Raw genomic sequence first — 11,917 nt, 5'->3', positions numbered from 1 at the left:
AGAGGGAGGGAGGGAGGGACGAAGGGAGGAAGGAAGGAAAGGAGAGGAAGGGAGGGAGGGAGGGAGAGAGGAGAGGGAGGGAGGAAGGACGGAGGGAGAGGGAGAGCTTCTCTCTCAAAGCTGCTTTAGTCACATGGGGCCCAAACGCACCTCCCAAATGTGAGACCCCTTAACTCTGAACTCTTTATTTTGAAATGGCAACTAACTTGAATTGGTTTAGTTGGCTGATGGAACTGCTCCAAAGTGACATTTGACAGGCCAACGACCGGGACTGGGACAGCCCATAATACCCATATTAGTAACGTGGACCAACGAAAGGGGACAAAAGCCAAAGTTTCAGAATCAGCCTAAAGAAACATATGACAGAAGACATCAAAGACTTTAGGAACAAAGGCAGCGCATGTGCCATCGAGCTGCATCTTTCCAGGGTCGTGATTAGTAGCAGGTTCTGATACAGTAGCACAGATCATCAAAGAACACGAGCACGTTGTCTAGAATCAAAGAAAAGAACAAAGCTGCATGAAACAGTTGTGATCAGGGCGACTCAAGTAGTTCTGAGGAATCTGGAGACAAGGCGGCATTGTTGCCACGTTTGATGACAAACCAGCCAGATCACTCTTACGCCACACGGCCCAGATGTGGCCGTTCTCCAAGGAATGACAACCAGCAACAACCATCCGTCTGCAACAAAGCAGCCTTGTGTTGTCATGGACAGTAGTTCTTGTGCTACACGTGTGTATCGTATGCAGTTTTCCTCCTACAGTCCTGCATATGAGATCTGGTGAGACAAGCTGGTCGGTCACAACAGAAGGACTCGACTCCTCACACAACGCAGACAACAAGCAACGGATCGTCAGTCTGGACTTTGGGTTGGTTGAAAATTCTCGTTTTCTTTCGTTCATTTGTTGCATTCGTTGATCCTTTGAACTCGATCGACAGGTTGGACATTTTTTTGAAAGTGTGATTTTCTGTAAATGTGTTTCATTTCAACAAGATCAGTCCTGTGAATGACAGTAAGTGGCGGTAGGTGTGGTCAACGTTCAGCCGCAGGTTCCCCAGGTTCACCAGGTTCACCAGGCACACCTCTGTTTGATGTTCCAGGCGTCCAGGGAACCGATTCTCCAGAGAAGATGGCATCGACAGGCCTTCAGCTGCTGGGTCTGCTGCTCGCTGTGCTGGGCTGGCTGAGCGGAGCATTGGTGTGCGCTGCGCCACTGTGGCGAGTGTCTGCATTTGTGGGCGGAGAGCTGGTGATCGCTCAGGTGTTGTGGGAGGGACTGTGGATGAACTGTCTTTCCCAGACCACTGGCCAGATACAGTGCAAGACCTACGACTCCAGTCTGGCCTTGCCTAAATCTGCCCAAGCTGCACGGCTCTTCACCATTCTCTCGCTCTTCCTCTGCCTTCTGGCCCTTATTCTTGCTGTGGCAGGAGCCAAGTGCACTCGCTGCATGGACGGCAGCAGCCCGGCAGCCAAGGCTCGGCTGGCTCGGTCCGCTGGGGTGCTTTACGTGGTGGCTGGCCTGGTCTACCTGATGCCCATCTGCTGGACGGCCTACGGCGTTATTCGAGATTTCTACGATGCCGATGTTGCTGCGCCTCTAAAGCGGGAACTAGGGCCGGCTCTGTATCTTGGATTTGCAGCCTGCGTGTTGCTCCTGCTGGGGGGCGCTTTGTTGCACGTGGGCTCGTCTCCCCCAGGAGGACGAAAGCTGCCGCTCCTCAAAGGGACAAAGGACAACCCACACGCAGCAGCGGCAGGAGAGGGCAAGCAGCAGGACAAGTCTTTTGTGTGATGTCGAAACAACCTCCTGCCTGCCTGTCTGCCTGCCTGCCTGCCTGCCTGTCTGTCTGCCTGTCTGTCTGTCTGTCTGTCTGTCTGCCTGCCTGCCTGCCTGCCTGCCTGTCTGCCTGCCTGTCTGTCTGCCTGCCTGTCTGCCTGCCTGCCTGTCTGTCTGCCTGTCTGTCTGCCTGCCTGTCTGCCTGCCTGCCTGCCTGCCTGCCTGTCTGTCTGTCTGTCTGTCTGTCTGTCTGCCTGCCTGCCTGCCTGCCTGCCTGTCTGCCTGCCTGTCTGTCTGCCTGCCTGTCTGCCTGCCTGCCTGTCTGTCTGCCTGTCTGTCTGCCTGCCTGTCTGCCTAATCTATTTTCTGTGTTTATATATATATGTGTGTCTGTGTGTGTGTGTGTGTTACATATTTAATTATTTACGCAGTTATACATAATTATTTGAATATTGAAAGTAGTTTTAACTCCCTACATTTTTTTATTAGAGTTTGGTTTTCACAGAAAGATAATTTACTTGTGCAATCTGCTCTTTTTAACATTTTTTAAAGTTTGACTTTGTTGTCTGCATAATCACTGAAACATATTACATATAATAAACCCGTGAATTTCAAATCGTTACTGAATTTCATGGAATTTCAAATCCCTTCAACCATAAATACATTTGAAAACAACTTTCTGAGAGCTTTACTGGAGAAGGAAGGAAGGAAGGAAGGAAGGAAGGAAGGAAGGAAGGAAGGAAGGAAGGAAGGAAGGAAGGAAGGAAGGAAGGAAGGAAGGACCTGATGACTGCTCACCTGCACCCTGCAGGCCGGAAGGGGAAGTGAAGGTGTGGGGTCAAGGAGCAGCCGGGTCCATCCCGGTGGGACCGCGGTGGGCTGGCGTCCTGCGGCGCCGCCTGTTACACGCATCCTCGTCAAGGTTGGAGCTGTTTCTGCTCCTAATGAGAGCAGCACCTGATCAAGAATGACGTCATTTCATCTCATTACAGCCAGAAAACCAGTTTGTCTCGTTAATAAATTGAGCTGTTTGACGCATCGTGGCCCGTTTGAACCCCGTGAAGAGCGCGTGAGCACCTGTGCAGCGTGGAGACGTGGTCAGCGGCTGCCATGAAGAGCCTGGGTGTAGATCGGCCACCACGTGCACGCTGGGCTGCAGGCTCACATCAGTGCAGCGGAGATTTGAGACTTTGCAGCAGAATATTATAATATATCTATAACATATAGACCAGCAACATTACTTTACTAATGTTCTCATCTCTGTTGTCTGCCATTGTTGCGTAATACCGCTAGAAAGAGCCCAATACTACCAATCAAATCCTGTATTGGTCAACGTAGGAGAAACAACGTAGGAATAAACGTAGAGTAAATCTAATATATACTGTATACACTGGAGGTCATTAAGGTATGAAGATTCCATGTTTCAGTTGGCGTCTTCCGAGCGAGCCGAGCCGTTGGGAACAGGCTTGATGGGAGACGACGTTCTCACACACTTCTTCTCACTTTTGCTGCTGTTTTCCAGCAGGGCTGTAAAGTTTCCATCGCCCTATTTTTCCCTGCAGGGGGGCTGCACCTCGTTCAACCTTAGATAAACCTGCTAAAACCAGGCCGGTGAGCTCAAGGGCCGGTCCTCACTGACAGGGTCGGCCTTTCCTCCGTTTCCTCCCTTTCACTATCCTTCTCTCTCTCAGCTATCGGGGGGGAGGCGGGGGGGGGGGGGGGGGGGGGGTCCACTGCTTACAGGGGATCGAGGGTGATGGAAAACCTTCGTTATTAATGCAAAGCTGAGGTAGATTTACTTATCTGCTTTGGTCCAGACTGTGAAACTGACTGGGCAGGGAATACATTTACAGTTCTGTCACTTTATGATGGACTTCACAAACAGAAGACAGATTCTTAACAATGCACCACAGGGTTGTGGAAGAAGATCTCGGTGTGTCGACTGTGTTGTTAGTACTGTACTGCGAAACCTACTGAAGGAAGACATTGTTCAAACAACTAAATGGTCCAGTTTTGGGGCCCTTCAGGCAGAAGACAACAGGTCTGAAAATGGACTTTCAATGCTAAATGAGCTGTTAGCTCCTAACGTGCTAATAATGCATGAAATGTGTCTCTAATTGTTTACCGGTTAAAGCGAACCACCGGCTTCGTGTGTTTAGCCTCTAGGGGGCGTACTTTCGTACCGTTTTACTCGTGGTTTCTACATTTAGCGCTTAAAATCGTTGATTTGCATCTACATGTTGGCCCAAATATTCTTACAATTTAATATCACTACGTTAATATTAAATCCAAAAAATATTGTGGCCAACATGTAGTTACGGATCTAAGTACTTCCGGGTCAGAGTGATGTGACGTAAGGAAATGACATTGTATCAAACGCAGAGTAGGTTAGATGGTCGAGTGGCGTAATATGTGCTGCTTTGTATAGTCTGATATACTATCCTAATTACCACCAGCATGTCTTCCACCACTACAGGTGGTATCGGAGGTCGGCAGCCTCCGGGGGGGCAGGTAAGCACGCCGATACCGTTGCATTACCAGCTGAGCTGCTAATATGCTAACTGCCCGTTTGGCGTTTTTGCAGCTTGCGCGTTTATTTGTCCTTAAGAAATGACGCCCAGTGCTGTCCAAATGTCATTAGCTTGCGTATAGGTATGAGATAGTAAGTTGGTGGTCAACTGTTGTGCAGGCACAGGTGGGCATCGAGTACATTCCTACCGAGGAAGAGAGGCGAGTGTTCAGAGAATGCAACCAGGAGAGCTTCTGGTACAGGTGTAAGTCTCGGTCTTCTAGATGTGCTCAAATGAATGACACACTGGGTCAAATAAAGGGTGCGTTTGTCCACAGCGGTGCCCTACTCTGTGGTCAGCATGGCCGTCACCCAGGCCCTCGTTGCTAGAGGTGAAGCTACACAAATATGATGTATATGATGCAAGTAGAGCAGGTCAGATTTCTATACTATCTTTGTAATGTTCTGATTGCATTTACAGGGACTCTTTCTGCATCTCCAAGGTTTGGCTCGCTCCCTAAGGTGGTCTGTAAGTCCATGAATGTTCATAGCAAAAATGAAAACACGTTGTTACTGAGACACTTTAAAGGTCGTGTCAGTATTTGTTGCATTACTTTCAAAGATTGTCGTGAAGTTGCTAATGAGTGGACAGAGACTGGTTTGTGTTTGGCTCCACATGGATGGAAAAGAGCATGTTAGAGGATCGATGTTCATGTGGGAATGACTCCGTTTCAGTTGCGGGCTTCTTTGGCTACATGGCAGGTAAACTGTCCTACATGAAGACGTGCCAGGAGAAATTCAAGCGTTTAGAAAACTCCCCTCTGGGCGAGGCGCTCAGGCAGAGAACCGGGCTTCCTTCTCAGCGGTGAGTCGAACACGCTCGCGCTCTAGCGTGCTGCCCCCCACCAGCTGCTGCTGATTCTCTTCGCTCCCCATCAGCACTTCAGGTGCTCAGTCGGACCTGAGCGACCCCGACCCTCAGTCGTTCGGGCCCATGTTCCAGCCAGCAGAAGCTGGTCAGAAGAGCTACTTTACAGACGCACCAGTCCAAATGGGGAGGTCAGAGGACTTTGGTGCTCCAGGCAACTATCAAGGTTTTAGTGATTCTTTGTTTTTTCCCAATTATTTCAATTATTAAATGTGACAGTTAAATTTGTGTGTTTTCGTCAGCTGAGCCATACGCTGAAGAGGAGGAGCCCAGAAGGAAAGGCATCCTCTATGAGGATCTACGGCTGAAGAACAGGGAGAACTATGAGGTCATGCTGTCCCAGAAGGCTGAGACGCTGCATAAAACACCCCCTGAGAAGGAGACCAGAAGGCCCAATAAAGAAGGTGAGCAAAGGAAGCACATCTGGAATGTGCTGATTAACTGCTGGGCTTCTCTTATGTTACAGTGAAGAACATCTATGGAGACACCTGGGAAGAATGAACTTGGAATTTATGCCACGGAAAAAGCAGAGGATTCTACGTTAGTACGACTGTGTCATTGTACAAGTTTCACCAAAAATGTCAAATAAACTCTCACCACGACTTAACGTCTCTATTAATATTGAATTCCATTTACCTGAAGCGACTCCAACACGTGGAAATGCCAGAGCTGAAATAACTGGGGCGCCGCTTCAGTGCCTGTAAGATCATCGGTCAATAGTGAGAGAAAAGAAAGCGACACTTCATTTCCAGTTTTCATTCCTGGTGAAATGTTTCAGTCTTGAAAAGTTAAAACATGCAACAAATCCAGAGGTCAATTTAAAATATTCTGTTTGGGTTTTCAAAAGCATTTCAGGTGTTGTTGTATCGCATGTAAGGACGATTACGACTTCAAAACCACTCTCTTCCTGAATTTCTTAGTCAGTTTTGAACATTTATTTTTAAATCAGATATAAAAAATTGGACGAGGAGATAATACAGGCTAGCAGATGTGGGATTGGTTAAAACATGTTACACTGTAAATGATGTCCTAAAGCCACAGAACCTGCAACATTCGACAGTACTGGAGTACAGAAACAACCATCACGAGCGGTAAAGCTGAAGTTCTTTGCTGCTGTGGCCAAAGTGCGACTCTGTGCAATCGAGTCCATTCAAGAGGTCTGTCTGTGAAGCTCTGGTGCTGGTTCTGGAGCGGCAGACAAACTGGGCACACTTGGCCAGCCTTCGTGGAACCTGGCTGTTGAATCGGCAGCATTTAAACTGGACAAAGGGGCGTAGGCTTGGACTGGGTAGGACCCAGGTGTTGGGTTGATCTGTGGAAGGATGGTTTTCCTGCGCTCCTTTAAGGAAGCAGGGACAAACATGACACCACTCATCCTCCTCAGTAACCTGAAAGGCAGCGTCTTTTCCAGGGCGCCGGCTTTGGCCTCTGACACTTCCAGAAGAGAGAACCAGCCTTTCCCGTGCATCCATCCAACCAGAATGGCCATGATGTTACAGGGCATTCTACTGCGTGGAGCAAACCAGGCGAGGATCAGCAGTATCCAGGGAAGAGCCATGGACGGGAAACTAATCCCACACAGGAAGCCTTTACTGACTTTTGTGCGCGTGGTCGTTAGAGTCACGCATGCCAGAACCGCAGGAAGCAACCCGTCCGCCTCCTGTTCATCACCGCCGTTTAAGAGGTCCTCCAAGCCGTAAAACAGGCCTGTAGTGGTCGATAATACCGGGAATACGAGCAGGAAGCGGACAGTGCCGAAGCCTTTCTCCAAACTGGAACACAGGAACAGCAGAGCAGCAATGTTGACAAGAAGCTGGGCAGAGGTTTGGTGGTAAAAGGAGTATGTAAGGAGCCTGTAGATGTGTCCGTTTAAAAACACAGAGGCGCCAACGCTTAGGCCAGCCTGAGTCAAGTTAAAAAATGTGTGGATACCGAATAAAACACACGACAATATAATCACCGTTACAATCCCACACGAAGGGAAAGGAGCCAGTTCTTTCAAAAGTTGAAAAATCATTTTAAGCCTTCAATGTGGCCATCAACATGAATGAATATTGATTCCATTCCAACCAGCGTTTTCCTTCCGGGATCACTTCCGCCTTTTCTTCTTCGCCCAGTTGCGACTTTGGCTGATAATGTAAATGGCGCCCCCGGGCGGCCGCTCGTGTATTATCATGGTTTGGAAAATACAAATATCTAAATCAAAGGCAGAAATACATTTAGTGACAGAAAAGAGGACCGTGCATTAAAAATAGAAAAAAATCTAATTTCATCCTATTATTCCCTAACAGCATCCTTCTTGTCCTTCACCCTCCACAGCCAATAAACCCATTTTATTTAAACCCATTTTTCAGCTTGCTCCACTTTAAAGTGTTAAAAAGATGCCAAAATAAGCAACTATGCATAAAAGTGATGGTAACACCAAGGTGGTTAGTAAACACCTTGAAAGAAATCCTCAGTGTGTTGCTGGATCCCATTTCAAAAGACTGGGATTCACGTAAAACCTCAAAATACACCAAAAATCATAAGGGGAGAATGCCATAGCTCTGTTTATTGTTATTACTGTACATACACCTGCTTGTGAATCATATATACATCATCTCTCTCTGACACACGTGCACATACGTACACACTCACACACTCACCCCAGATAATATATAAAAAAGACTCACTTACTGTGAAGGGTTCAATCACAGTCTGAGACCTATGAAGAACATTTGCATCTACACACACAAACACACACCACATATCTGCATATGGTCTTGTGCCTGAATGAACACATAACAGACCACAACCCAAAGTGACTGAAGAATAACTAAGCAACCCAGTGGGGATTTTGGTTCTTTGAACATTCGCAGCTCTGTGGAATCCTGAAAGATTAAACAGGAAGACCACAGAAACCTTTCTTGACCACCTTATTACATGAGTGAAATAATATGTGGTTTGGACATTATGATTCAGCACTCCATGCTTCAGTCTAATCCCCTGAGCGTGACCCACAGCCTCACCAGAGCTGAGCGGCTTCATATTAATCTGATCTGTTCAGCCCCATTTTGTTGGTAGAATTACTCACGAGGTTTGTGTGTTTCTGATCATCTATTCATGGTTCTCATGTAATTTATAGCATAACTTTGGAAAACTAACATGAAACGGGATATTTTTTTACTTAAAACTGACTGAAAATAGTACTGGAACTCACCCTGGCCCAAATGTGCTTAAATAACATGTGGATCCATGCGGCCGTTGGGTCAATGAGATGTTATACGTTTGAGATCTGCACTACTGGGTAATAATTCTGAGGTGCGTTATCATTTTAAACTGTAAATATAGTGTTGAAGACACATTACTGCAGCTGTTAGTCACCATCCTTAAAGAAGGACGGACTTGGTTTAATCTCAGCTATCGCAGTAATCAAGTTATGCTGTTCGTTAATCCCGGGCATTGCTTTAATATCGCTCACCACGAACATCTCAGCCCAGTCAAACAGATATTACTGAATACCGTCATTCTTAAAAGTTTATGTGAAACATTCATATGAGCCAGTTACAACAGATAAGAAAGAGGCCATTTGAAGGTGTTAAGAGAAGCCGACTGTGCTTAGTGTTGACACGAGACCACCAAGACCAAGAGTAAACAACTACTGGATACCGTAAAAATGAAAAGAAATAAAGGTCTATTTCTGGAATGTACATATTCATATATGCACACTCCCATTTATAAATATCCTCAACAAAAATAACACCTTTTATGGCAAAAAAGTGACTCCAAAAGAAAGAACCCCGCTTACAGAGCAAAGAGAGGTCTCTTCATGTCTGATTTGTCTCATTTCGCTTGTGTCTCTCCCAGATCCACACAACCACAGTGAGCAGTTTGATTTTTGCAAGTGCGGCCTCCTTTCCCACATAGCGAATGTTCCGAGCAGCGCGGCCTTTTCCCAGGCGACCCACTGGGCTGCACCTCTGCAGCAGCTGTCAGGCAACCCGCCACTTGGATATGTTTGAGGAGGAGGTCCTCCCAGGTGAGCTGGTTGTGATTGTCGCTGCCACGAGTGTGCTGCAGTCACGTGTGCGGGTGTGAAGATGTTTGGTAGCGTTTGAGGATAGCGAGCCCCAGCTTCTGCGTGATCCAGCAGGGCCAGTTGGAACGCTTCCAGCTGTTATCTGGGTGACGTTTGTCATGCAGTTGTGGGTTCTGCTAACTCCACAGCCTCTCGTCTTAACCTAAAGCACCAAACCAAAAGCACTGGGGTGTTTTGAAGGTGAATTGTGATGTGAGACTTCATGTGAACATCTTAATTTTATCACTGTATCTGTGCTTATGTTAGGGAACAACCAAGGTATTAAATTCCAGCTGAAGCCCCCTGGGAGGCCAGTCTTCAGGTATAGGTCCAAAATCCAGTACGCTACCCATGGCTGGTTCTCCTCTGACATCCTGCAGGCTGGTGCTAGTGAGCATGGCTTAGCAATATGCCAGCTGGCCTGAGTTCAATAGTTAGTTCCCTCCAAGAGTTGCAGGTGTTTGGATTTGTAAACAAGGGTGCTAAAAAATGAGGAGGAGGGAGGAGCAAAATCAATGCTACCAAGATATGAGAAGAATCTTGGGCAGGACAATGACCTTGGGAGGTTGACAGCCACCGGGACGCAGTAATGGCCGTTTAAAATCAGCCTCGGTCCTGCTAGTCCGGTCTGAAGATGGGGATCTTAGGCAAGAACTCTATTAGGATAACCTGTGGGGGGAGAACGCCGTGAAAACAAGCACATCCCAAAATCAGGGAAGGAGTGGCTAAATCAAGCAACAGCATGTCAGACAGACGGACGGACGAGAGCCAATGTGGTTCTTGTTTGTCAAGTAAATCAGAAGGTTTTGCTTAGATGTGAGACGCCACATCGTTTGCATCCAACTGGAACATGACAACAGACATCGGACTTTTGGGGGTTTCGCTCTCGTGTTTAAGAAAGCAATAATGCAAAGTAGATTTTACAGATGTGTCCAGCCCAGCAGCTCCTCAGATACTCACATACTCCATCATGTTGTTGGTCTCACACTTCCTCTTGCTCAGCCTCCAGTGCAAACACAACTGCAAACATCAGAGAGCGCAACGTTGCTGCAGCCAAACACACGAACCTCCCTTTGAAACTTCGCTTCTCACCTTGTGGTAAAGTCTGCTGTTTTCCCACTCCAGGACCTTCTCGATAGATCTTCTGGTCTGTGGGGCAACAACAGCATTAGCCTATCTTCTCTTCCTGTTCTGGCACCGACAGATTCAGTTCTGTGACCGTGTGGATCCACCTCACCCTCTTGCTGAGGCAGATGACGGGCCACAAGCTGAAGCCTAAGGTGCAGCAGCAGCAGAGGCAGCCACACAGGAGCCACCTCACATTCACTGGCAACGTCTTCCTCAGACAGCTGTTGACACGGTTGATACTGGCCTTAAATTCTTCTGGCGCCACCTGAGGATGTGCACAGAAAGGTGAACTGACTGAATGTCTTATACAGGCTGCACGTCAATCTAATATGTACTGAAATATGATTTAGTAGTGTACTACAAATGTCATTTAAAATATAACATAAATATGTAAATACTTGCAAAAAACCCCACTATGTCCTGGCTGGTTTTTCAACATGCAACACTCACCTTTCCTGTAAGTGCTGAAGGAAATTCTGGCTCAAATTTGTTGCTGAGACCAAACCTGCAAGCGAGCAGAAAAGAATGTCACCAGTTCCCAACATCTGATGGCAACGACAAAAGAAAGCAATCAGAACATGAGCGGTCCTATTCTCCAGTCATCGGGCCTGCAGCGTTCTTCTGGACACACCGAGCTCCATCCACACTCCGAGCCTGGTTGGAGGAGCCTGCTGCCAGGCTTTTCACCAGTCTACACACACGTTCTTACAGCGATGTCCCTTTAGGTTGTGACAATAATGGAACGGAAACGGGCTCACCACCAACGACACACACGAGGTAACTCCGTTTCCCATTTCATCGTGTGTCACAATAGTGTCATATCCATAATAGGGACAACGTCAGCGAACAGATTCACAACAACAGCGCTCCGTGTAAAACCGTGAGGTATTTTCTAAGAACGTAAATGACTGTCGTCGTGAGGGTTAGCACGATGCTAGTTAGTTAGCCAGCTGGCTGCACTAGGTCACCAGTGGTGGCTAGCTCAGCTAGCAGCCAGTTACCCATGTCGGCTGTATTCCACGGTACGTAAATTACCCTCAAGATGGCTCAAACGTCCCCAGAAACTCACACAGTGACGTGGCCAGACCCTCGCACCACCACTGGGTCTGGAGCGTATTTCAGGAGCTGCTCCTCCGCGGCCCGGTCCTCGTCCTCCTCTTCCTCCTCCTCCTCTTCTTCATAGATCTCATCAAAGTCCTCCATCATGGCACGTCACGGCCTCCCCGCGCTTCCCGGGAATAAACACCGGGAGAGACGCGATGCCTACGAACAAAACCCGACAAAGCAGCGAGCAGACGGCCGGAGGGAACTCAGCTCGTCCCGGATTCGGGACGGTTCACATCGCTCTGCGGCTCGAGCTCCGAAACAAAACGTCAACATCCGCCGACGTCACATGACGTCACCGGAAGAGCCTGGAATACTTTGGATTTTCTCATAGTTTTATTGTTTTGTGTTGTTTTATTGACAAATGTACGAAAATCACAAGTGTTGTACAGGCTCTTGATAAAATATTA

General features: G+C 47.6%; 3 protein-coding genes across 3 annotated transcripts; 2 read left to right on the top strand and 1 right to left on the bottom strand.

Moving 5' to 3' along the window:
- The first annotated feature begins 107 nt into the window (after positions 1-107).
- On the top strand, positions 108-1,929 carry LOC101070637 (claudin-9-like). Its single transcript, XM_003979152.3, has 2 exons — positions 108-869; positions 1,102-1,929. Exon 2 carries the CDS (start codon positions 1,131-1,133, stop codon positions 1,794-1,796), a length of 666 nt encoding a protein of 221 aa, XP_003979201.1. The 5' UTR covers positions 108-869; positions 1,102-1,130; the 3' UTR covers positions 1,797-1,929.
- Positions 1,930-4,122: 2,193 nt separating this feature from the next.
- Positions 4,123-5,820, top strand: LOC101070404 (OCIA domain-containing protein 1). The gene is made up of 8 exons (XM_011620624.2): positions 4,123-4,292; positions 4,471-4,555; positions 4,629-4,682; positions 4,772-4,819; positions 5,026-5,155; positions 5,230-5,384; positions 5,461-5,622; positions 5,685-5,820. Exons 1-8 carry the CDS (start codon positions 4,239-4,241, stop codon positions 5,717-5,719), a joined length of 723 nt encoding a protein of 240 aa, XP_011618926.1. The 5' UTR covers positions 4,123-4,238; the 3' UTR covers positions 5,720-5,820.
- A 1,923-nt stretch (positions 5,821-7,743) lies between these two features.
- chic2 (cysteine-rich hydrophobic domain 2) lies at positions 7,744-11,790 on the bottom strand. The gene is made up of 6 exons (XM_003979150.3): positions 11,473-11,790; positions 10,854-10,908; positions 10,513-10,668; positions 10,368-10,424; positions 10,236-10,295; positions 7,744-9,944 (listed from the first exon to the last, which is right to left on the bottom strand). Exons 1-6 carry the CDS (start codon positions 11,607-11,609, stop codon positions 9,894-9,896), a joined length of 516 nt encoding a protein of 171 aa, XP_003979199.2. The 5' UTR covers positions 11,610-11,790; the 3' UTR covers positions 7,744-9,893.
- Positions 11,791-11,917: the final 127 nt, after the last annotated feature.

This window comes from Takifugu rubripes, chromosome 17 (genome assembly GCF_901000725.2).
Source record: "Takifugu rubripes chromosome 17, fTakRub1.2, whole genome shotgun sequence".
In the NCBI taxonomy this organism is placed as follows: domain Eukaryota; kingdom Metazoa; phylum Chordata; class Actinopteri; order Tetraodontiformes; family Tetraodontidae; genus Takifugu; species Takifugu rubripes.
The sequence above is the reverse complement of the archived record's forward strand: the minus strand, read 5'-3'. Positions and strand labels throughout refer to the sequence as shown.